The 26,952-nt window shown below is 41.9% G+C and overlaps 1 protein-coding gene and 1 pseudogene across 2 annotated transcripts in view; both read right to left on the bottom strand.

The window, feature by feature from the left end:
• The window catches only part of FZD6 (frizzled class receptor 6), a 43,391-nt gene extending 36,187 nt beyond the window's left edge, over positions 1 to 7,204 (bottom strand). The window contains exons 1-2 of one of the 2 annotated variants that reach the window (XM_027064095.2): positions 7,048 to 7,204; positions 5,703 to 6,008 (exon numbers count right to left, since the gene is read on the bottom strand). In XM_027064095.2, the coding sequence (XP_026919896.1) occupies positions 5,703 to 5,879 (177 nt within the window). In that variant the 5' untranslated portion in view covers positions 5,880 to 6,008; positions 7,048 to 7,204. The remainder of the gene's footprint in view (positions 1 to 5,702; positions 6,009 to 7,047) is intronic. The other variant, XM_053208120.1, reaches the window with a different exon arrangement.
• A 6,830-nt stretch (positions 7,205 to 14,034) lies between these two features.
• On the bottom strand, positions 14,035 to 14,854 carry LOC106980037 (60S ribosomal protein L17-like; annotated as a pseudogene).
• Positions 14,855 to 26,952: the final 12,098 nt, after the last annotated feature.

The following is a 26,952-nucleotide window of genomic DNA, read 5'->3' on the forward strand; positions in this document are numbered from 1 at the left end:
TACAAGAATTAAAAGCAAGAATTTGCATTATTTCCATAATGGGAATACTTGTTATTTTCACGGCAGTTCTTAGCAGGCAGCAGTATAAATTTTAAATTATTTCTCCAAAAGAGTGTTTGTTTTGGAAATTAGACAAATATACATAGTAACTGATTGGCACTACAAAAGAATCTGTCCAATAGAGAGTCAATTTTTTAATTTAAAACTTGTAACTTGGAAAAACTCTAATTCCAGGGAAACTACGCATTCAGGTACACATTCAACAAATATTAATGAATGAATACATGACAAATACACAAACTAGAGTAATAAAGCTTCATTATCTACATGCCACATTCTCAAGGAAAGGAAATAACCACAACATAACAGTCTTCCCAGAGTCTGAAAGAACCATGTTCCTGTATGGATAGGCTCTCCCGAAGGCGTAACCAGTAATATCCTAGACTGTGGGATAGCAAGGAACGGCCCTGCAGGAACCTGGTGCCTATCGGCAGAGCCTCCCGGGAGAACTACTGTTCTCTGGTTACCTACAGGTCTAATCCTGATTCCGCAGACTTGGAAACAGTCATAACACTTTCTACTACTGCAACACAACATCACAAAGGAAGTTAAGCTTGGTTAAGCTTGCGACTTCTACATTTAAAACACAACAGCAGCCACTACACACACACCTGACTTGCAACACTTTTCAATATCTATTTCATTTTGAATGACTCAACAACTCACTTTCAGAATCGTCACAGCTATTTTCAGAAAGTCTTCCCTGAAAACAAAAGTTAGTCACACTAAACATTTTCTTTCCTTGTGTGTGGGGATAGAAGAGTAGAGAATAAAGAGGAAACGAAGGGGTCCACTAGACTCTAAAAGCAGGAAAGTGAAAATGTTTAAAAACCACTGCCCAACAGAAATAGTTTTTTTTTTCCTTAGAAGTCTGTTTATACAGGTTTTCTTCATCCCTTTATTTTTAATTGAATAGAGACATTTTAGGAGTGCATATTAACAGGTGGAAAGGAAAGAGGTTTTTTTGGCTCACTTCCCTTTAGACCTTTCAAAAGTGGAACGACCACATGCTGTTCCAAACACAATACATGACTTTGCTTTTGCTTAGAGCTCAATGAAGGCAATTCAAAAAGAAAAATACAATATTCCTGTTTCCATTTTCCCTACATCAGTCTCAGCTCTTTCTGGATGAAATCAGTCTCTCAAGGGACATCAACCTCACAATTTGGGAAACAATGCTCTAGATATGAAACGAAAAGGAACACAATGGAAAATCAGCAGCCATTTGTTTTTCTACTTGGGAGAGTTAGGCTGTACAACATCCTTTTCATTACCAAGCCAAGTTACTATTCAGAATTGTAAATTAACTCTTTGCAATACAGATGACTTCAGCTTCAGATAACAAAATAAGGGAAAAAAAACTTAAGTCCCTTATTTCAAGCAATCTCTGAAACAAAACCAAAGAACCAGAATATCCCAGTCAGTGGTCTGTGATAAATTTGGCCTAAGAAAAATTTATGCGGAAAGTAAATTACATATAGCTCAGGTAACATATTAACAAGAATGCATAAGAATGTTTACTTAGTACATGCTCTGTGTTTATAATCCTTAGGAACACTTTCAAATACCTTAAACCAGGTTCAGCAAACTACAGGCTGTGGGCCAAAACCAGTCCACTGCCTGTTTTTGTAAATAGTTTCACTGAAGCACATCCACATTCATTTGTTTACATATTGTTTATGGCTGCTTTTTTTTTTTCCTGCAATTGCAGAGTTGAATAGCTGTGACAGAGTCTGTATGGTTTGCAAAGCCAAAAGTATTTATTATTTTACAAGTTTGCACTCCTTGCTCTAAACCAATGGGTCTCAAATTTTAACATGCATAAGAAACACAGTTTCCTGGGCTCCATCTTCACAGATCATGGTTCACTGGGTGAGATGGGGTCCATGAACTGCATTTCTAACAAGCTCACAAGCTGCTGGTCTATGAAGTGAACTTTGAGAACCACTGCTCTAAACCCATCTCATATAATCACAGATGAGCACTGATAGCAGATACTACGAATTCTATAAAACAGGACAGCCCTCATACAAAATGAAAACTAAGAGAAGATAGATCATTTGACATAAGGAATTCTTGGTGGCTAAGAAGACACAACTGGTTGCCATAATCAGCTGATAATTCTTCAGCCCCTCATCCTAACATTAATTCATATGGAACACAGGAAATTCAACAGGGACCAGCAATAATCGAGGACAGTTGTCTTAGAGGTATAAAACCCAATCTGTTCTAAAGAAGCTGTAAAATGCCTTTTTTTTAGTAAAAGCTGAGCTATATGCAGTTATAATTTAGTATTTGACTGAACTGTAATACAGTCTTTTTGTTTTGTTTACAGTACAGTGTTTGAAAAAAATCTGTTACATATGATTTATAATACAGTGGGCCAATCAAAAGATGAATTCTTGCACTCCATACAAATAAATATAAATGGTTAAAAATAAAATTCTTTAAATAAATCCTAAGAAACATGTGTCATGCTAAAATGGGAAATATTAGAGGAAACAGAGCATGTCAACTGATACATTTTATCAGAACTAGGCTCAGGTAGAACCAAAGTGGGTGATATGAAACCACCTAAAAATATCAGAATTTCTTTCACCTGGACACTGCAGACGACAGAGGTGGAACGTAAGAATTTGTAGGTAAAATTCTCTTTGTTGATTTTTTAGAGCAGGAAACACCACCTTTTTACTTACTCAGCTTTTACTGTGTATCTATCATGCTCTGAGGCACTGTACTAGGCATTAGGGGGAAAAAATGAATAAATACCATCCCTACTCTCAACACTTGCAATCTAGTGAGAACCACACATATAACTACAATACAGCGTAGTTAAGTATTTAAGAACCATTGTATATTAAGTACTATCAGAGTGTAGAAAGTAAGCAGATCACATATGCTTGCGAGAAAGATGAAAGAAGGCTTCACTGAGCAGAGTTACTGCTTTAACTGAGACCTGCAGAAACTGAGCAGGTGAAGGATAGGTAGAGAGCCTGCGGAAGCAATCAATACAATGTGTGCAAAGGTAGAGAAGTGAGAGGGAGTAATGTGGATGTGAGTTCTACAAACAGGTCAGTTTGGCTGATGGAGATCATGTAATATGAGAAGAGACAAGACAGGAAGCTGGACAGGAGAGCAGGGTCACATATGAAGAGCCTTGCATACTACGCTAGAGTCAGGTCTTTATTCTTCCAGCTTTAAGGAAATGGTGAAGAATTTTAACCCCCAAAGTGGACTATGGATATACGTTTTATTTTATGTTTAAGTTTATTTATTTATTTTGAGAGACAGAGAGTGAGCAGGACAGAGGCAGAGAGAGAAGGAGACAGAGAGAATCCCAAACAGGCTCCACACTGTCAGCACAGAGCCCCAGGCAGGGCTCAAACTCACAAACTGTGAGATCACAACCAGAGCCAAAGTCCAACGTTCAACTTGACTGAGCCACCTGGATATGTGTTTTATAATAAAATCACTTTGACGACACCAGGGGGGAGAGACTGGTGAAAACTGAGACTCTGTATTCATGGCACAGATAGGGAGGAGAAAGGGAGGTAGGTCTGGTCTGAATAGCAGTTTAAGAAAAACACCAAAATTCCCAGTTTAATTTTTATAGAAATTAAGTTTGCGAAGCAGCAGCAAAGACTAATATTAATACATCACATTCTGAATGTTACGGCATATTGTCTTTTTTTATCCAATAAGGTCAAAGGCTAAAAAAACATCTAAAGATGACATTACAGCTCAGAGCCTGGAGACTGCTCCCAATTCTGGGTCTCCCTCTCTCTCTGCCCCTCCCCCACTCATGCTCGCTCACGCTCTCTCTCTTTCTGTCAAAAATAAATAAACATTAAAGATGACATTACGGGAGCGGCTGGGTGGCTCAGTCTGTTGAGCATCCAACTTCAGCTCAGGTTATGATCTGGCTCCAAAGAGCCAGTTGGGTTCGAGCCCCACGTTGGGCTCTGTGCTGACAGCTCCGAGCCTGGAGACTGCTTCAGATTCTGTGTCTCCCTCTCTCTCTGCCCTTCCCCTGCTCACACTCTGTCAATCTCTCAAAATGAAATAAACATTAAAAAAAAAAAGATGACATTATGGTCCATGTTGACAGAGAAGACTGTCAGATTATAGGCTTAGACTTTGGACAAATCCTAACTTCTCTGAGCTTCAGTTTCTTCAACCTATATGATGCAGGGTTCAGGGGTTCTTAACCATAATTGGTTTCTTTTGTAATGTTACTCATTTTATTTACATATATTTCTTAATTTTTTGTGGGGGCACCTGGGTGGCTTAGTCAGTTGAGCGGCCAACGACTGGCTCAAGTCATGATCTTGTGGTTCCTGAGCTGGAGCCCAGCATTGGGCTCTGAGCTAACAGCTCAGAGCCTGGAGCCTGATTGGGATTCTGTGTCTGTCTGTCTGTCTCTCTCTCTGCCCCTCCCCCGCTTATGCTCTCTCTCAAAAATAAATAAATATTTTAAAAATATTTAAGAACTTGGTAAGGCATGAGCTATAAAACATATCAGAGAAAACATGAATGAATTATATAATTACTCTTTGAAGGTACTCCTACTACATACTTTATTTTAATCAGATTAAACTATCAAAATGGTTCTGATTAATCAGTGAAACGATCACTGCATCATCTGTTCAGTGTTCAAAAGGATATTCTGCGTTGGTTTGAAAAACCACTGAAAAGATTACCATAAGGTAATTTGTAAATCCTTTTAAAGTACATCTACTTAGCTTTAAAAGCTCTGTTATTTTAGATCTGAATCTACAATGAGGTAGTCGAAACCCTATTCAACGAAACAATAGAAGACTTGAATGTGCAAAAACAAAACTAATCGATTTTATAGTGTCTATATTAAAACTGTAAGGGTTTCATTTCTTAGCAACACTCTAAAGGGATGTTCTTTCAGGAGACTTATCAACCTAACAGATCTGTATGGCAGGGCAGGTTCCTGTCTCTACAGGTAACTCTCTTCCCACACTTCCCTAGCAATCTGCATATCTCTAAACCAGGGGCAGGTAACTAAGGCACCTAAGGCAATCTTAAGTGTCACTTGCCTCTCCCCAGATTTGTGGTTTCTTTTAACTGGTATCTTACAAAGAATACTTAAGTGTTCTGCTGGGAAAAAAAAAGGTCACTTTTCAGCAAAACACTATCTACAGCCCCCAAATCTTCCAGCAACTGATTTACCACAGAAAAACTGTGCCAAGTGAACATTAACAACTACTTACAACAAGGTATGTATGTAGTTCAGGCACTTTTAGTCCAGGCAATATAGATTATATGTTCAATTAATTAGGAAAAACTCAGAATTCACATTTCTAGAGGAACTACCATAATTGACTCAGGAAAGCAAAATATTTGCCAGGTGCAAGGTACTTCAAAATCATAACTACATTTCATGTAAAAGAAACCCTATCTTAAGCAAATCCACTATCAAAGGCCACAAATCTACACAAAATTTAAGTTAGTAGGAGGAATTAATTTTCAAAAGGATGTATTCAAAATATGACTTGTGCACAATTTGAAGAAATCCCTTACGGTGTTTAAAAAAAAAAAAAAGTCAACATTTATAGTTTATTCCAGAGCAGAGCATAAACTATTTCTCTATAAATATATGAAGAAATACTCACCTCCATTTTCACAGCAGCTGTACTCTGGTCATAATGACCCATTAAATTAGGGAAAAATGTCATGTTGTAGGCCATTTTCATACATCTGGGAACAGTAATTGGTTCACAGGTGAAAAGACTGTGTCCTCGTATGAAGGGTAGAAAAATACACGTCCACAAAAATGGAAACATTTCCATTTTCTTCAAATTCCTGGTTTTACCACATGGCTCGGATTAATCTTTCTTTTCATTCTCTGATTTCCATCCGAAAATAAAATGTTCAAATTCCTCTTTCGTTATTTTACCATTTTGAAGGAAGTTCTTTTCCTGAAAATGAGTTCTGGGTCAATTACTGTAAAAACAACCGAGGGAGTGTATCTGCAACATTTGTCATAAACTCAAATACGGACATTAAAGTGCAGAGTTAAGATTTTGACCCTGGATAACTAACACTGGAAAAATGACGGAAAATTCGCTCCTTTGGAGACACCTTCCACCTGCTTTGGCACAGAATATGTAATTTGTTGAGCAAGTCTCATCTCTAGGGAACTGATGATAGAACATTTACGCTGTCTAGAACACCCGGTAAAGGGCGGGGGGGGGCGGGCAGAGGATGAGTGAGATGGAAGGAAAAAAAAGTCATGCTGGGGTTGGGAATAAGTTAAACGTATTAATAAAATCGTGAAATCTAAGGCCCCTGTTGGATATCTTACTACGCACAGGAAAATTCTGTCCCAAGGGTAATTTCTTAAGATCTGATGAATTCTTAAACTTTCTTAAGGACTCCAAAGAGCCAGTTTTTGTGGCGGTCTCGGGGGGAATATGCTTTTCTGTTTTTCAAAAGGCCAACGAGGGGGAGACGTCTAGGATTCCTCCCGGAGGAGCGAAATTCGTTCTCCCGGGCAGGGGCGAGCGAAAGGGAAAAGGAGCCAAGCTGGACCGGGAGGGCCACGGAGTGTCTGGGCCCTGAATCGCGAATAACCGCACGCCCGGCCCAACACCCCCGTCCGCCCCCTCCCGGGTGCCCAGGCTTCCAGCGCCGGGCAGACTAACTCGCCCCACACCCCTGCACCTGCCCCAGGCCTAGAGCCGGGCAGCAGCGTCCCGGCCCCGCTCGGTAGCGCGGGGACCCGGCAGCGCCCTTCAGGAACTGGCCCCAACTCGTGCGGAAACTCTGGCCCGAGCGGCCTGTCCCGCCGCCGCCTGCCCCGCACCTGTGGCTCCCAGCCCGCCGCGCGCGCCCCCGAGGCCCGCCTCGCTCTCCCCGGGACCCACTCGGCCCCGGCTCCCCGTCCGGCCGGCCCGAGGAGCCTCAGCTCGGCCGGCGGTCGGAGGCAGCCCTCCCTCCAGTCCTCGTCCAGCCTACCGTCCGCGCACCGCGACCTGAGACGGCTCCGGGAAGCGTCCGGAACTCCAGCTGCCTCCGGAGCGGCACCGGGAGCGAGAGCTGAGCGATCCCGCGAGACTGCGCGGTCAGGTCGGGCGGGCAGGTCTGGGCTCGCGGTGGTGGTGGCGGCGGCGGCGGCGGCTGCTGCGGCGGACCTGGCCCTCCGCCCGACCCCGCCTGCCCTGCGGGCCCGGGAGGCGCCCCAGTGACCGGTGTCGGGCTGCGGGTCCCGCTGTGCGGCCGGCAAGTCCCCTCCACCTTGCCCCCTGTTCCGGTACCCGCAGCACACGACTATTCCTCGGGTCCAGAGGGGTTCAGCCTAGAAGGGTTTTTTGAAGCTCTTGGTGATCCCCTAAATAAAGCTTCCTTTACGAGAACCCACTGCATTAAGGGTTTCAGGACACAAGATTTCTCAAAGGGGGCTGATGTGCTCTGTAAAAGGCGAAAGATGTATACGATCTGAAGAGAAACCAGAGTATACTGATGTGCTCTGTAAGGTCAATTGTCCAAGGGACCTTAGCTGGAAAGTGGGTAACTTCCTGGATAACTGTCCTTAAAAAAAAAAAAAAAAAAAAAAAATTTATTCATTCTGAGGTACAGGTGGCAATGGGATTTCAGCCTTGGCAGGTGCCACAGTTTTACTGACGCAAAACCGTAATAGAAAGTTGACCCACTTTAAAAGTCAACCTAGGGGCACCTGGGTGGCTCAGTCGGTTGAGCGGCCGACTTCCGCTCAGGTCATGATCTCACGGTCTGTGAGTTCAAGCCCCGCGTCGGGCTCTGTGCTGACAGCTCAGAGCCTGGAGCCTGTTTCAGATTCTGTGTCTCCCTCTCTCTCTGCCCCTCCCCTGTTCATGCTCTGTCTCTGTCCCAAAGTAAATAAATGTTAAAAATTAAAAAAAAAAAAAAAGTCAGCCTAGTTTTTAGTACCAACTATGCCACACTCTCATGTGCTTCACCTCTTCATCTCTCCTTTCTTCCGAAGACCTAACAAGCTGGGTTTTTGGTTGTTTTTGTTTGTTTGTTAGTTTGTTTTTACCATCTCCATAGTTGTGTCTTTTCTAGAGTGGCATGTAGTTGGAATTGTACAATACGTAGCCTTTTCAAATTGGCCTCTTTCACTTAGTAAGATTCTTCAACTCTTCTCACGGCTTGATAGCTCATTTCTTACTAGTGCTGAGTAAATTTGCCATTGTCTGGACGTACCACAATTCACCTACTGGAAGGAGGTCTTGGTGGATTCCAAGTTTTGGCAATTGTGAATAAAGATGCTATAAACCCCAGTTGTATTCAGGTTTTTGTGTCAATGTTAAGTTTTTAACTCTTGTGGGAAAATACCAAGGAGCCCAACTGCTGAATCATAAGGTAAGAGTATGTTGAGTTTTATAAGAAACTGTCAAACTGTCTTCCAGAGTGTCTATTCCATCTTGCATCACCCCTAGCGAAGTTTGACAGTTCCTGTTGCTCCATATCCTCCACAGCATTTGGTGTTGTCAGTGTTCCAGATCTTGGCCATTCTAATAGGATCAGAGTGGTATCTCATTGTTGTCTTGATCTGCACTTCCCTGATGACATATGATGTGAACATCTTTTCATGAACTTGTTTGTCATCTATCTTCTTTGATGAGGTTTCTGTTCAGGTCTTTGTCCTGTTTTTTTTTAATTGAGTTGTCTGTTTTCTTATGGTTGGCTTTTAAGAGTCCTTTGTATATTTTGGATAACATTCCTTCATCAGATACATCTTTTGCAAATATTTTCTCCCAGTCTGTGGCTTATCTTCTACTTCTGTAGACACCGCCTTTTGCAGAGCAGAAGGTTTTGATTTTAATGAAGTCCAGCTTATCAATTATTTCTTTCATGGATCGTGCCTTTGGTGTACAGAAAAAGTCATCACCAAACCCAAGGGCTTCCAGATTTTCTCCTATGTTATCTTCTAGGAGCTTTATAGCTTTGTGTTTTACATTTAGGTCTATATCCATTTGGCGTTAATTTTTGTGAAGATTTTGTGTAAGATTTGTGACCAGATTCATTGTTTCCCAGGTGGATGTCCAGTTGCCCCCGCACTGTTCATTGAAAAGGTGATCTTTGACTCGTAAAAACTGAGAACAAACCGGGGTTGATGGGGGGTGGGAGGGAGAGGAGGGTGGGTGATGGGTATTGAGGAGGGCACCTTTTGGGATGAGCACTGGGTGTTGTATGGAAACCAATCTGACCATAAACCTCATATACTGAAAAAAAAAGAAGAAAGAAAAGGTGATCTTTGCGGGCACCTGGGTGGCTCAGCTGGTTAAGCATCCAACTTTTGGTTTTGGTTCAGGTCATGATCTCACAGTTCATAAGATTGAGCCCTGCATCAGGCTTCACACTGACAGCTTGGAGCCTGCTTGTGATTGTCTCTCCCCATCTCTCTCTGCCCCTCCCCTGCTCATGCTCTCTTTCTCTGTCTCTCAAAATAAATAAATAAAACATAAAAAAATAAAAGATGATCTTTGCTCCAGGCGTTGTCTTTGCTCCTTTGTCAAAAATGAGTTGCTATTTCTGGACTCTCTATTTCTGTTCATAACAAACAAAACTGGACCAGGAGGGTAACAGAATGTCTAGAGGAGAAAGGCTGTGGGCCCTGAATCACAAATAACTGTACCCTCCAACACACACACACAGACACACACACACTCTCTATCCAGGCTTCCAGCACTGGGCAGGGTAACTCACCCCACACCCCAGCACCTGTCCTTGTGTTGAGCATGTCTATTGGTACCATTCTTCCAACAGCATTTGCTCACTTCATGTCTCTGTGTCATATTTCGGTAATTCTTGAACTCTTTCAAAGTTTTTCATTATTATTATAATATTTGTTACAGTGAAATGTGATCAGTGATTATGATTCACTGAAAGTTCAGACCATGGTTAGCATTTTTTAGCAGTATTTTTTAATCAGGGTATGTACATTGTTTCCTCAGACCATGCTATTGCACACTTACTAGACTACAGCATAGTATAAACGTGACTTTTATATGCACGAGGAAGCCAAAAAAATTGATTTGACTTGCATTAGTTCAACGTATGCCTAATTGCAGTGGTCTGAAACCAAACCCATAATATCTCTGAGGTATGCTGGCATCTGCTTACATTACCAATCTGGTTTTGCATGCTATCTACTTATTCCTTTAGAGCCCTTAGCATATTAATCACACTTATTTTAAATTCCTAGTCTGACAATTCCATCATTTCTGTATATCTGAGTCTGGTTCTGGGGCTTGCTGTTTCTTCGGACTAAGTTTTTTTTTGCATTATAGTATGCCCTGTAACTTTTTGTGGAAAGCCAGACATGATGTACTAGAAAAAAGGAACTGCAGTAAATAAGGCTTTAGTGATGTGTTATAAGGTAGAGGTGAAATGGGGAAGCATTGTATAGACCTATGATCACATCTCAGTCTTTTAGGGGACCTGTGAAATTTACAATTGCTTATCAGATTATATATACTCCCCTCAGGGACAACATTGCCAGAGTGGGCTGAGTATGGGTGGGTGTTTTTCTTCCCCCAGGTCAGTTAGGCTCTGATAAAATCCCAATAAGTTAGGTGTTGGCAAAATAATTTCTCAAGAGGTTAGATCCTATTAAGATGAACAGGATGTTCAGGCAAATTTCAATATGGTTTCTTTCCTCCTTCCCCTGCCAGACACGAGGGGATTTTTCTCCAATAGTCATTGTCAGAACCTGGTAGAGCTTCAGGAAGTGAAACTGACAAGTGTGGGGTCCCCCAAAGACTGGGCCCCAGTGGCGCGTTTAACTCTCAGACTTGTCAACACTCAGTCTCCAGCAATTCATCAATTATAGTTCAGGTTTTCCTATCCCCTACCCGTTACCCTGGAAAGGTACAAAAACCCTGGGAGGTTTTTGCTCACGGGTTTCTACTCTGGCAAGTTATTATTCTCTGTATCTGCCTGTCTTCTAATTTGGGGAGCAGCTGTTTGCTTTATGTCCTCAATTCTTGGACAGATCTAAGAAGAGTTGTTGATTTTCAGTTTATTCAGCTTTTTATTTGTTAGGATGGAGTGATGGTTTCTAAGTTATTTACATGCCAGACCAGAAACTCCCAATTCTTCATTTTCTGAAATAAGTTGCTTTAAGAATTTGATCACTATTTCAGTTGCTACTGCTTTAGCAGAACAAAATTTCTCTGAAGTAAAATTAAGTTCAAAAGTTCCAAGAGCTATGTGCCTGGGTGGCTCAGTCGGTTAAGCATCTGACTTCAACTTAGGTCATGATCTTGTGGTTCATGGGTTCGAGTCCCATGTCAGGCTCTCAGAGCCTGGAGCCTGCTTCAGATTCTGTGTTTCCCTCTTTCTCTCTGCCCCTCTCCTGCTTGTGCCCTGTCTCTCTCTCTGTCTCTCAAAAATAAATAAATGTTAAAAAGTTCCAAGAGCTACACTAACTCAAGAAAGTTATGTAATTCAGCATTATTGTTAACAAAACACTGATTATAAATACAATACAATACAATAAAATCTTGATTATAATAACAAAATTAAGTGATTCCACTAAGATGAAAAGAAGAAAATAAATTTTATGGAGTAAATATATCATTTGTAAACTGTGTTAAGTTTTTATTTTATTGCTTATCTAAACATCTTCGGCGCATCACCAGGCTAAGCAGAGGCACACAGTTAAATTTCTTCATTCTGGTAATTTGCCTATACTCATTAAAATATAGCTGTATGCATTAAAAAAAATTATTTTATGATAAAGATAGGGGGCAGAATATATTTTATTTAACAGTTTATTAGCTTGATTTATGGCTTTTAAGTATGTAGACATATAATAGGGTGTCCTCCTTGGTACTTTTGCCTGGAGCAGGCCAGGTAATGTGGGTAGACCTGCTCGTGACCTTTGACCTGATGCCCTGGCCTTAGGAGCTGAGGGAGCAAACAGCAGGAGGAGGACCCCAGCTGGAGGAGTCTGGGTGAGCAGAGGCAGACAGAGAAGGCAACAAAGGGAAAGAGGAACTTGGGCTCCAAAGGCTCCTTCCCTCCAGAAGTTGCCTCCTAAAGTCTTGTTTGCCCAACCCTGGAAAGCTCTGCCCACAGCTGCAATCCCTCCAAGTGACATGTGTGACTCTGACGGCTTACTGACTTCATTTAGGGGGGGGTCTACGAACACCAAGTAGAGGAGAGCCTTTATTTAAAAACTTTCGCTTGGCGCGCACAGCGCTCCCTGCTCCAACAGCTAATGGCCGCAGTGTTGGCAGCATCGCCATTAACCTTCTGCGGTGGTTGTATCCATTATGGTTGGCCAGAAATAATACACCTTCTAATTACCACCTCCAGTATTACCGGGAAATAAAACTTTCAGCAGTAACATGATGCTGCAGGAAAGAGCCGCATATTCGAATGACAGTGTGATGTATAAGATTGTGTCTTTGGAGCTCTGGCATTGTTGTTTACAAATAAAAAGACTCATAATGCTCAAGCAAAACAGCTTCACCTCCACTAATGCTTTGGGTTACACTCTGAGCCTGTGAGTTTACCGTTCGGTTGATTTCGGTGGCTTCCATCTGGTCATCTTTAATATTTAATATCTTACTTTTTTTCTAGCAAAGCAGTCGTATTAAGTCAAATATTAGAAATGCTTACTTTCCTCTAAAGCTTTTTGCATATAGGAAAGGGCCTCTGCCTCAAACTTAGTGATACAGATAATAACTAAATTCATTTCCTTTGATACGCAAAAACAACTTCACACCCAATTGTGCATCACGGGCCGCTAATGACTATATGCATTTATTTAATTGCCTTAAAAACCAATGGGATAAGTATGTGGTACAGGGTGACAGATGAGGGAAGATACAGAATTAAATTTTAGAGAAAGGGGAATTAGAGAAATATTACTATTTTTGCAGTTCAATAGAAAACTTCCGTAGAGGAAGTGGGCTTTGAGGAACAACCTGACTGTAAAATTATGAAGAGATTTTGCGTTCCAAACACGGCATGTGGCTGGGGAGACAGTGGCAACAGGATCATTTAATACAATAGATGTGTGTTTTCGTTTGAAGGCAGAGGCAGAGATGTGCCATGAAGCCAACGAAGCTTAAGCTTTAGGGACCTTTCTAAAGCTCTCATTCTGTACTTGAAACCGTATGTTCTTTTTGAAAAAAAGAGTCCCTAAAATTGTGTAAGCTTCAAGAACCTCACAATCAGACTTTATTCCTCCTGAAAGGAGGAAAATAGTACAATGGAGACCAGGGAAATGGAATGACTCAGGTAGAGTTTGAGGCAGTTACTAGCAATTACGAGACTTGATTTCCACTAAGAAAGGGGGGGATGGTGAAAGGGGATGCTGCTGACTTATGTTCTTAACCAATAATACATTTGTAGAACTAGTTAATTTTGGTTTGCATAACTTTAACAAAACTTAATACATGTATGTAGGTATGTGTGCATGCGTGTAGGTGTGTATTTAAGGGAAAATCGAACTCTGGGCAGTATGTGTGCAGGCAAGGTCCTTCTTACAGACATCTTTAAGCCAAAGTAAGCCCTTCCACTCTTTGTCCCTCCACCCTTCTCCCACCTGGAGGCTCTTCCTGCCAAAGACAGAGGGGAAATGGGAGTAGGGAGTTCCTGGGAAGAGGAAATGCTTCTCCCACATTGCTTGGCCTGGTCCTTTACCTTCTCCATCAATGATGAGGAATTTCTTTCATCAGGGAGTTTTCTTCATTATCTTCTCCCCTGTGTTGGATTTTTTTCTCCCTCTGCTGTATCTACAAAGCAGAATCTACATTGAAGATGGATTCAACCTCCAAATGAAGCTGCTAATGGACAACTAAAGCCACAATTATAACATCGTACACCCCAAACTCATATAATGTTATATACCACTTTTACCTCAAAACAAACAAATTTGGGTCAATTTTGGTCTTTTTGTAAATGTAATTTTTTTTGACCTTTATTCGCATTTACGTTATGCAGAATTTACTCCCGGACCAGAAGTTTTTGTTTCTTTTTCTTCTTCTTTTGTTGTCTTTTCCTTCTGTGCAACCTCCTCTTCTGGTTTAGGAATAATCTGTTCTTGTTCATTAAGGATCATCTCAGTGTGGCAGGGAGAGCTCGTGTGTGGGTTAATCTGACCATAAGCCCTGTAAGTTGTTGTTGTTGTTTAAGTTTATTTATTTATTTTGAGAGAGAGACAGCACAAGTTGGGGGGGAGGCAGAGAGGGAGGGAGACAGAGCATCTCAAGCAGGATCTGCGCTGTCAGCGCAGAGCCCTACTTGAGGCTCGAACCCACAAAACCGTGAGATCGTGACCTGAGCTGAAACCAAGAGGCGGAGACACCTAACTGACTGAGCCACGCAGGTGCCCGAGCCGTGGAAGTTCTATGCTGTATCTTGGGGGCTTTGTTCACCTGAATGTGCTTGATGACAGGAGAATCTACATCTAAACCCTTAAGTTCAGTATTACTCTCTGTATTTTTAAGCATGTGCAGTAAAAATTCAGCACTCTTTTTGGGCCACCGACCTTGTGTCCAGCCCTACTCTTTGGCCTGCGCACACCTACCAACTCTAACATTGTAGCAACAGAAAGGCACACATGGCTTCTGCAACGTGACATCTTTCAGACACTTGCTCGCTTTTCAGATATGCAGACGCTTGGTGGCCTGGGCAGTTTCACGTGTGTTCTTAAAGTGAACACAACGATTTGAACCTCTTGATTTGCGTGATTTTGTCAGGTTTTCTGGATCAAGTGAATAGCGAACCATTTTCAGAGATCACCTCAGGCTGCTTAGGGGAAGAGGAAGAGGCTGTAAACATAATTTTGGATGGTCACTTACATTTTAATTTCAAGACATATCTTTTACTTAAATGGCTCTACTTTTGCTCAAATTGAATGGATTATAACCTTAAGGATACTATTTTATTAAAAAGAGCGGATGATTTACACAGGAACTTCATGAATACAACATTTTCATTTTAGTAAAAACTCCAGGTAAAATAAATCTTGCATTTTAATTTGATTAGCAAATCCCTTATACCCTAAATGACGCCATATGGGCGGTTGAACAACCAGAGACACCTGCGATTATAAAAGCAGTTCTCTGGGCTTATTATAGTTATAAGACAAATATGAAAGGTATAGAATGTTTTCCTAAATAAATTTCAATTAGCTAAAAACAAAGACCCAATTGGCAGGTCTACACTTGAGTTGGGTGAAACCAACATATGGGGTAGAGGTGGGGGGTCAAGGATGGAGAGGAGAGATATAAAAGATAGATTTCCAAGGAGGTCTCAGAAACTATTAGCATCAGGTCCATGTGACTGGTTGGGATAAGCAGTCTAAGGCAGAGACTGATGCACAAAGGGCGCTCTTATTGAGTATATAGTACTCTTACAAAAACATATTAAAGGGAAAATTCACAAAAGTACGTACAACAGCAAAAGACAAAAATTAAATAAAAACACAATGGTAAAAACCACGATTTACCACCAGACACCTATTAGAAAGGCCCAAATCCACAATACTTGCTACCAAAGTTGGGTTCATAGGCTGGACAAGGATAGAGATGACGCTGGACCCAAAAATCAAAGGCACGGGCAAGGCTTTATCAGGGCTACAGTTTAAGATCAAGGGAGACACAGCATTAACAAAGACTAGTTAGGCTGGCTTCCACCAACCCTGGGGAGGCCCCGCCTATATAGCGAAAGTTGCCTCTCAGGCTCTTACTGAGGTCCAATAGGCTAATAAGAGGAAGGGAAAAAGTGCCTCATTCTGATTGGCTGGAGGGGCCTTGTCCTGACTGGCCAGTGTTGGCAGGCAATTCAGGCAGCTCATTGGTAGTTTTTGGATCCTGGGTCCTCTGTTTTGGGCCACATCCTGGATCTGCTCTGTAAGAGAAGGGGCTTAAAAATAACAGCCAACAGAAAGTGCCCCAGTTACATAATGTTTTTCACTTGGTGCTTGTTCCCATGGTCCCTGTCTCACACTGGCAACACCGAATTCTAGCAAGGACATGGAATAATGGGAACATTCATTCATTGCTGGTGGGAATGCAAAATGGTACAATGATTGTGGAAGGCAATGTGACAATTTCTTACAAAACGAAACATACTCTTACCATATTACCATATGATCTAGTGATCATACTCCTTGGTATTTATTCAAATGAGTTGAAAACCTATGTCCATGAAGAAACTTGCTCACTGATGTTTATGGCAACTTTATATAATGGTCAAAACCTAGAAGCAACCAAGATATCCTTCAGTAGGTGTTACAGACTGAATGTTTATGCTCTCAAATTAGTATGTTGAAACCCCAACCACTCATATGTTGGTTTTAGGAGTTGGGGGTCTTTGAGAGGTAATTAGGTTTTGATGAGGTCATGAGGTTTGAGTCCCCATAATGGAAGTAGTATCCTTAGAAGGGGATGAGACACCAGAGCTTTCTTTTTCCATCATGTGAGGACACAGCCAGAAAATGGGCATCTGCAAGCCAAGAAAGAGGCCCTCACAAAGTACAAAGAACCAGATCTGCTGACGGCTTAATTTTAGACTTCTCAGCCTCCAGCCTGTGAGCGATAAATGTTTTTTGCTTAAGGCCCCCAATCTATGGTATTTTGTTGTAGCACCACAAGCTGACTGAGACAGTAGGTGAATGGATAGATAAACTATGGTACATCTAGACAATGGAATATTTATTATTCAGCACTAAAAAGAAATGAGCTATCAAGCCATGAAAAGACATGAAGAAACCCGAAAAGCATTTTACTAACTAAAGAAGCCAGTGGGAAGAAGCTGAGTATTATAGTATGAGTCTTACTATATGATACTTAGGAAAAGGCAAAACTGTGGAGACAATAAAAAAGATCAGTGGTTTCCAGGGATTGAGGGGAGAGAGGGATGAATAGGCAGAGCATAGAGGATGTTTAGAACAGTGAAACTGTTCTGTATGATACTATAATTGTGGACACATGCCATTTTGCATCAGTCAAAACGCATAGAATATACAACTCCAAGAGCGAACCCTAACAACAAGTATCGACTCTGGGTGAAAATGATGTGTCAATGTAGATTCATCAGTTGGAACAAATGCACCACTCTGATGTGGGATGCTGATAATGAGGGAGGCTGTGTGCTTGTGAGGAACCTGGGGTATATGGGAGCTCTCTGTACCTCCCACTCAATTTTGCTGTGAACCTAAAACTGTTCTGAAATACAAAGTTCATTAAAAAAGAAAAAGAAAGGAGTCCATGAAAACTTCCCAGAACAAGACTGACATCTTGGGTTTGAGAGCCTGGTGGCTAATTTCAAGAGATGGAAGAAGTTAGGGGTCCCTTTAAGGGCCTTAAAAAGCTACAGTATAGGGGCACCTGGGTGGCTCAGTCAATGAAGAGTCGGACTTTTGATTTTGGCTCTGGTCATGATCTCATGGTTCATGGAATTGAACCCCGTGTCAGCACAGAGCCTCTTGGAATTCTCTCTTTCTCTCTCTCTGTCTCTCTCTCTCTCTGGCCCTCCCCCCACCCTCAAAATATATAAATAAATATTTTTTGAAAAGCTCCAAGCAAGAAGGAGATGAGATGACAGGAATGCTTTAAAATAATTACACAAGCGGGGGCGCCTGGGTGGCTCAGTTGGTTAAGTGTCCGACTTCGGCTCAGGTCATGATCTCGCGGTCCGTGAGTTCAAGCCCCGCGTCAGGCTCTGTGCTGACTGCTCAGAGTCTGGAGCCTGTTTCAGATTCTATGTCTCCCTCTCTCTCTGACCCTCCCCCATTCATGTTCTGTCTCTCTCTGTCTCAAAAATAAACATTAAAAAAAATTAAAAAAAATAATTAGACAAGCGGGTGAATTAAAAAGAAGGTCTAGAAGTAGATAGACAGGCATTTATACTACCCTGCTAGAGGCAGCAGTCAAATCCCTAGCTGTGGGATGGGGGGAGGGGTGATAGGGGGTTCCCACTGTCTCACATCAAGTCAAGAATTACCTGTATCTGTGGAATGGGGGTGGGGAGAGTGTTGCACCAAGGCCTAGAAGGTGTCAGAAAAAAAAAAAATACTGGTAGGGAAATGCGTGATACTGCCTGCTCTAAGGGAGAAATTAGATACAGTAAAGGAAATTTCTAGAAAAGTATATAGGTCTTGGTCCTGTTTCATCCAGTTTGGCACCTGGAATTCTCATTTAAGAGACCTTACAGCAGAGAGCTATATACTACCAAACTGCAGAAAATGTTGGAATGGATACATTCCTTGGCTTTTTTCCTGCTGAACTAGTTTAACTATGGTTGAAGTGTTGGCAGTCGGTTGCAGTCAACAAGAAAAAGAGTGAGTTGAGACATTTTGTAACTGACATGAGCTGCAGGGCAACTATATCAGGGAGAAAAAAAACTGGACACATCTTGGACATCAGGCATGATTATTAGATCTGCTTTTACCATTTTATTTAGCATTTGATTCCCTGCTGAAGCCTTTTGCATAAGCCCATCTTATATACTCTTCTAAACCGAATTTATGCACATTTCCATTTCTGGGCAGGATGGAAAGTCTCCTGCTGTAAAACTGATTCTGTTTGGGGAAAGGAGTGTTTTTTCTAATTGCTCCCATACTTTTGGTAATGAGCCCTTTTAACCGTTTCTCCTGATCACAGTTCTAAGCGTCAAGTGTAACAGTGAAATTCCTTAGGAACAGGAAGTAAGAAAAAAAGACTTTGAGGTGGGAGAAGCCTGGGAAGTGAATGAGGTATTAAGTGACATCCAGTGCTTTGTAAAGAGAGCCTGGTGAAAGGCCTTGGGTGAAAGCTTATAACCACCAGGTTTCTTGAAGGTAAGTATAGTCCCCGCTCTACATTGGATAGCAAGCCCTTGCACTTTAGCTTTAGACTTCCTGGGTTGGAAACTTACTAACTAACTCTGTATCCTGGATACACTTACTAACTCTGTATCCTGGATAAGTTTCTTCAGTTCTCTGTCATGGCTTCTATATCTGTCAAATCAGTTCAACAATAATAATATATTTCTCGTTGGTGGTTGTGAGACTTAACAATTAATTTATGTAAGTCATTAAAACTATTTCCTGGCCAATAGTAAGATATCCAATTAACATTGGCTACTAAATCTATTGACAACAGTACCTGCAGGCCTCTGGAATACAGGCAGGTGATGGTGGCGTGACCTATTCTGATCAGGACATCAGGCATCCCCTATCTCTTCCCATCTCAGGAGCTGCTTTTGAGAACCACACAGCAGCCATTTACTATTGCCCGTGAATTTACAGGTTAGCTAGGTGGGTCTTCTGTCTGGCCTCCACTAAGCTTCTTCATGCATCTGTGGTCAGCAAGGTGGTTATGCTTCCAGAGGTTGGCTGGCTATTGGCTGTACCACCTCTCTTTGGCACATCGCCCTGAGTTCTCCAGGAGGCTTGCCTAGCTAGGGTTTGCTCGTAGGGTTCTCGGATTTCTAGGAGAGTGAAATTATGCGAGGCCTTTTGAGACCTAGACTCAGAACTGGCAGAACATTGCTTCTGTTGCATTCCCTATGGTAAAGCGAGTCGCAAGGCGAGCCCAGATTCAAGGGGTCAGGAGGAATGCTACCTCTCTGTGGGAGGAGCTGCAACATCATCTTGCAACGGGGGAATGGGTAAAGGGAAGGGAGTAAGTGTAGCTACCTTTGCAAACTATCCTCTACCTCACCCAATTTAATAATTTCCTCTACAGCTTTTCCAGCAGGTAGTCCTATAGATGGAACACCTTGAAAGATGGGCAGATCACTGTTTTACAACGCAGCTCTGTGTTGGAAAGTTCATTATAATGCCTCTATAAAGACACTGACTCTAACAGAATCTTTGAGTCATAGAATTGAAGATCATCCAGGCAATGAACATGTTGAAGCCAGATTCCTGTATGGAAGTCTGCAATTTCCACTGATCTGTCCCAATTCTACCTTTTGGAGCAAAACAAAGCATTATGTGTTTGTTACTAATTTGTTTTTAAGAGATTCTTACCAAGGCCTACTTGGGCATTACATAACAGGTTCATATTCCATTCCAGTCCCCATTCATTCATCTTTTCTTTTCACTCATTTACTCATGCCATGCATTCGATATTAAACAGATTCCATGGCCAGGCACTCTTTTAAAATAAGTAGGAGAATGACGTTTCAAATCACTGAGATTCACCTAGAAGGCTCATCTTACCACTTGCCAACAGTGTGACTTGGGAAAGCTATTTAATTTCTCTAATTCTCAGTTTCCTCATCTGAAAAATGGGTATATAATTATCCCTGCCTCACAGGATGGTTGTGGTAATTAAATTAAATAACAAATACAAAGTGCCTGGCCTTTAGTGGGCACTCAGTTAAAGGTAGCTCTCGCTATTATTATTATTATTATTATTATTAATAAGGGATGATTCCTACCCTGGATGTTTCCTGGGATCTCACTGTCTCCTGGGGTCTCCAATTACTCTCCATGTGTTGGCAATGCTTTCTTCTTTAGAATAAGTTGCATTTTATATAGACAACATAGTTGTAGCATAGCAGTTTGAATAAATGGCCTTTGCAGTCAGCCACATCTGGGTTTGAATCCTGGCTCAGCCATTTAGGAGTCTGCGACTTAGACTCTCAAAGCTTTAGTTTATGAATCTGAAAAATAAGAATAATAATTCAGAGATTTGGTCTGAGGATTATGTGAGAGAATGTACATAAAACCCTCAGCACGACGCCTGACAGGAAGTCCCTCCACTGCCCACTCTCCACTAATAGAAGCTGTGAATTTTATTTGATGTATTTTCATGATGTGAACATGGTGTTATGGAAAGAATCAGAAGAAAACTGGAGTTGAGTTAAGGGGATGGATTCTGCATTCCCCAGGACAGCTTACAGCTCCGATAGCCCTTGATTCACTTCTTCCAGGTTCTTTTATTCCTTTCATCAGAAGCAGAATTATGGAGGAGTATTAGGGTGACTGTAGAGAGCACAAGAAAGTGGAAATTCAAAGCCCTTCCAAGATTAAGTAATCCCATACGGTGAAAGTCTCTGCTTCCCAAGAATATGACAGGCCACCCGCTTGTTGATAATCAAATATCATAGTCTGGAATGCCCAAGTTAGGGAGAAATTGCCCTCTTTTGTCCAGGCATTATGCCAGGAGTTTAATAAGGTGCTAAATCAAATACAGGGTGTTATAGCAGCTGAAATTGAGGGGACAGCAACTACATAGAGGCTATTCTGGAAAGCAGAAATAGCACTGTCAAATGCTACAGGTAAATGCTTAATAAGCTTTAGTGTTTTTCTTACATTTCCCTTTCTGTGTCCTCTAAAGTATAGGAAAACAACTGTTTGCCTTTTCTTCTGCATCTTCTCATGTGCTTTTTAGTGATTTTCTTTGAGTGACAGTCTCATATACATAACAAGTGTGGAAGTAACTTGAAATTGAAAGACAGCACTAACTGATGACCAGGGACTAGTTTCCTGTCATTGGCTTAACTGTTCAGAGTGAGAAAGGAAGATTGTAGCGAATTATTTACTTCCATGTTCTAGTGCCTTAGAATTCTTTTTTTTTTAATGTTTATTTTTGAGAGAGAGAGAGAGAGAGAGAGAGAGAGAGAGAGAGAGAGAGAATGACCATGGGGAAGAGGAAAAGAGAGGGGACAGAAGTTCCGAAGCAGGCTCCACACGGATAGCAGAGAACCTGATGCACAGAGCCTGATGTGGGGCTCAAACTCATGAACCGTGAGATCACGACCTGAGCCGAAGTCAGATACTTAACCAACTGAGCCACCCAAGTGCCTCATGGTGCCTTAGAATTCTTGGAAAAAAAAAAAATTTGATCCAAGTCTTAACAAATGATGCCCTTAAAGATAAGTCTCCCAGGCGTGAGGACTGGATCTAATAGGAGAGAGACAAATTTGCAGAACAACTGTGGGTCGTGTGATTTTTTTTCTTAATGTAAAGAGCTCCCACTAGTGTTAAAAGCATATCCTCAGGAAATGTTTAGAGCAATCCACAACTTTGGCCGGCTTACGTGAAAGGTCTGATGTGCCCGTGCTCAAGTCATCATGTGGTGCCAATAGCAACTTGTGTAGGCTAATCTTGTTATCATTGGCTTAGGTTCCCTTTAGGGCTCAACATTTCCTTTCGTGTTTACCCTTTCCTCAGAAGGCTTGTAAGTTATCTAGGAAATGTACCATAATTAACAATGCAGCTGAGCAGCAAGAAGAAATATATTTCTTACCATCATGGTAGAATGTTCCACTCCCAGGTGTGCCTGTTGCTGACTTGAACCGAGATGCTCCTTCAACAGCGCTGCGAGGACAATCAGGTCTTGTGAAATTTCTGTCAATTTCAACTGGAATATGGTTCTCTAAGCAGCCAACAATATATAGGTATATCTATGTAATTTGTATAAAAAAATAAGTATCCAGATGCTAGTCTGCTCTCTTAAACCATCAAAAGAGAAGAGATTGTGGCAGACAGTGCCAGTTTGGGCACAAAATCATAGATTTTGTAATAAATCAAGCCCCACAATGTATCAGAGTTCCTATATAACATTTACAAACACTTACAAATCTTTCTTGTCATTAAGAATATAATAAGGAAGGGGCACCTGGGTGGTTCGCTTGGTTAAGGGACTCTTGATTTCGGCTCAGGCTATGATCTCACAGTTCGTGAATTCAAGCTCCGTATCGGGCTTCGCATTGTCAGTGTGGAGCCTGCTTGGGATTCTCTCTCTGCCCCTCCCCTGCTAGGGCTCTCTCTTTCAAAATAAATAAATAAACTTAAAAAAAAGTCTTTTTTTTTTTTTACACAAAGAATATAATAAGGAAAAGTCAGTCAGACATAAACTTACCATGCACTGTGTTATGGATAAAGCCTCACAGTATGTCATAGCAGTGTCAGAAAAATCACCCCTGGGAACAAAACTGTAATTAGCAAGAAAACTCCTATCACTGTGGCAGTGATTATTCTGGCATAATTGCACACTTCTATAGCGTATGATAATTAAGTCCGTTATCCATTATAGAATGGCTTTAATACTATGATCATTAAGTCAGTCAAGTAAAAAACAAAACAAACCAGTCCATACTATAAGAAGAACGGAAGGACTGAAATCACTAGACAAAGAGACAAAGAATAACACGGAAGAGAAAGAAACTGTTCCGCAAACACATCCACGGAATTACAGCCATAAGAAGTGTTGGGAGACAGTTGGGACTGCCGTGGCTCCATAGTCATCCTGCATCTTGCCCCTCCCCCTCATGATAAAGTTTTGGAACTATTTTAGAGGATAATTATAATGAACATGTATTGGGTACTTACCATGAGTCAGACATTGTGCCGAATGGTTGCCTCACCTTGTTTGGTTCTTTGCCTGGTGCTCTGAGCTCCAAGCCAGCCCTTCCATGACCCACTGTGCATCATCCACCGTCAGTATTGCTCTATTCAATATGGGAACCACTAGCTACACATGGCACCTCAAATTAAGCTAACATTAAATAAAATTTAAATTTCAGGAGCCACGTTTCAAGCATTCAATAGTCCCCATGTGGCTGGTGGCTATCGTACTGGACAGCACAGATTAGAGGACATTTTCATCCCTGCAGGAAGTTCTGCTGGATAGCCCTGAATTCTAGGTCCAGAAAACTACATTTCTTTTCAGTGGATTCCCAGGGCCAACGGGAGGCTCCGAAGGGAGGTGGGAGAAGGGGAGACCCGTGCTGTGGGCCACAGAAGCTGCTGGATAGGGGCAGCAGCTGTGGAGCCCCATGGTGTGTCAGTGCTTCTGGTGACAGTAAGCCTCGGCAGTGACAGTGATGAATGCCTGATGGGCCTGGCAATAGCGCTTTTTCTTTTCTTTTTCTCCTTCCCCTCCCCCCACCTCCAGCCTTGGGGTCGGAGCAGATGCCTGCAATTACCAATCTCTCAGTTATCTCACTGTCCCCTTTGGCTCCTTCACCCTTCCGTCATTTTTCAACGATTCCTCCTATTAAATCCCCTATTTGAAATACCTAGAGTGTTTCTGAGTGGCGTCCGACTCTGAATCTAACTTCTTAACCATTAAGCTATGGTGGAAAGGAAACGAAGAACATTGGGATTTAACCAAAAGTATAGTGATAATTGTCTACAGCCAAACCAGAGCGATTATTAACTAGAGTGAGAGCCTAACCAATCAAAATAATTTGGGGGGAAAAGAAAGATACAGCTCTTTTTTCTATGATAAGCATCATTACTTATATAACTCAAAAAACTTCAAAAAACATTTTCTGAAGCTATACATCTGCCCTTGAACTTCATTCCCATACTAAATTTTTACCTACCAACCTGAAACCAGTTTTCTTGGAAATGTTAAAACAATTAACTAGGCTAATTCTTAATTGAGAAGTTATTAAGAGAGGCACCTGGGTGGCTCAGTCAGTTGAGCGTCCAACTTTGGCTCTGGTCACCATCTCACAGTCTGTGAGTTCCAGCCCCGCATCGGGCTCTGTGCTGACAGCTCAGAGCCTGGAGCCTGCTTTGGATTCTGTGTCTCCCTCTCTCTCTGCCCCTCCCCCACTCATGCTCTGTCTCTCTCTCTGTCAAAAATAAATAAACATTAAAAAAAAAGAAGTTATTAAGAAGGCGAGCCACTCTACAACAATGATGACTTACACTTGCCATACTTGATGTATTCAAAGTTAGTGCTATTCACTGATGGTTACAGATGTTGGGGATACAGAGGATGGGAAGATCCTAGAATGTGAACTCTCCTATTATTTGTTCAAGAGAATCTTTCCACAAAAGGAAGACAATTGATCATTGGCTACCTACTGACCCACGCTCCTCTCACGGACTATTGATCAGGGACAAAACAAGAAGGATGAGATATGACCTTCAAAATGAAGGGATAAAGAGGTCAGGGGACACTTTGCCCAGCAAAACAGTAATAGGATTCATGGTTTCAATCTCTATGGCTCACAGACATAACCTGATTAGTAATGTACCCTGATTAGCTAAACTTTTAAAACATGTTTATTATTTTAAGAGAAAGGGGGGTGGGAGGGGAGGGGGAGAGAAGGAGACAGAGAATCCCAAGTAGGTTCTGCATTGTCAGCACAGAGCCCGATACGGAGCTTGAGCTCATGAACCGTGAGATCATGACCTGAGCTGAAATCAAGAGTCAGATGTTGAACCAACGGAGCCACCCAGGCACCCTGCTAATTTTGAAATAATATGGAAAATGGTCAAAATAGAATACCAGAAGAAAAAAAAATCAGAAACAAAATTGTATATCTCAAATTATTTCAATTACATGTACATATGTGCACATACATATCAAAAGAGATGTGGAGGAAAGATATCAAATGTTTATGATGTTTATTTCTGGGTTTGAGATTTTAAGTGATGTAGATTTCTTCTAGTAATATTAATTCTATTTTTCCACGTGCCCTGCATTACTTTTCAAATAAATCATTGTAAGTGATTTTTAAATGCTTGTAAAAACTGATGAATACTTTGCCTTTTTTTTTTTGCATTCCACTTTTACAGAATTTATTTTACACCTATTATATCAAACAGCATTTTTTAAAGTTCATTCATTTATTTACCTATTATTGAGAGGGAGAAAGAGAGTGCACATGCAGTGGGGAGGGGCAGAGCGAGAGGAGAGGCATCCTAAACAGGCTCCGCACTCTTAGCACCTGACGTGGGGCTCGAGCTCACAAACCATGAGATCATGACCTGAACCGAAATCAAGAGTCAGTCCCTCAACCGAATGAGATACCCAGAAGCCCCTAAATCAAACAGCATTTTAAACACTGAGCACATAAACTCTCTAATATGAAAGACAAAAGTGTTTATCTTATTAGAAATAAGAAACACCATCACGTATAGTCTTCAAACATCACTGCACTCTTAACTTTCATAATTTGATAGGGCGTTCATGGGACAATCTGCAGATAACTAGTTTAACAGACAAATTAAAGAACTCCTAGAAGCAGACATGACCTAAATTGTTTATTACCTAAGACTTTTACAAACATTACTCACCCTACCAGTAACGGGGAGCTGGGGAGTGTTGCCTCTTCTCCAAGCTGCACAGGAGGACCAATAATGTGGTGGAACTTGGGGCCCCATCCAAGGCCCATGGAAGGCTTTTGCATGGCTCTTGCAGCCTGCACGTGTCAGCCCTGGCATCCCCCTGTGCTCGTGGACTAGTTTGGTGATCCTCTGGGTGTCAGGATTTCTTCTGATGCTTTATGGAATGGATCAAAGAAGATAACCTCAAAGAGTTTGTATGTAGAAACTTCACCCACCCAGCAAGAAGATTCCAGGGTTCTCAGCGCCCCATACGGGCATCCAACTCACTCCTCAGCAGCAGACTGAAGGCTTCCGGCAAACTTCAGCTGGTGGACACCGTGATGGACAGGCTTGCCCTTGGTTGCACCCTTAGGAATGGGGAGTTTACAGCCACCACCATGCACACAAATCCGATAGGTGACATAACCTTGCTCTATCCCGGTTTGTGCTCTTTATCAGCTGGGCTGGGGGAGGGTGGGAAGGGGCTATGGAGTGCAGAGGGCTGGGGGAGGGCGTCCTGAGAAGAAGACACCCACAGACTGCTTCTTCCACCACAGCTCCTGGACATATTTGTAAGCACCCATCTTGGCTGACCTTTGAGCTGATGGCTGCCCTGGGACAGAAAGGCTGCCTTTCTTTCTTTTAAATTTATGCTATTAAAGTCTACAGCAGCGGTCCCCAAAGAGCTGTCCCTGCCGCAGCAGCAGCATCACCTGGCAACTTGTCAGAAATGCAAATCATCAGGCCTTGCCCAGGACCTCCTGAAGGAGAAACTCTGTAGTTTAAGAAGCCCTCCCTCCAGGTGATTGCGATGCACCCTGAAGTTTGAGGACCACTGGTGTAAAGCCGACGTT

The sequence above is a fragment of the Acinonyx jubatus genome, chromosome F2 (assembly GCF_027475565.1).
Source record: "Acinonyx jubatus isolate Ajub_Pintada_27869175 chromosome F2, VMU_Ajub_asm_v1.0, whole genome shotgun sequence".
In the NCBI taxonomy this organism is placed as follows: Eukaryota; Metazoa; Chordata; class Mammalia; order Carnivora; family Felidae; genus Acinonyx; species Acinonyx jubatus.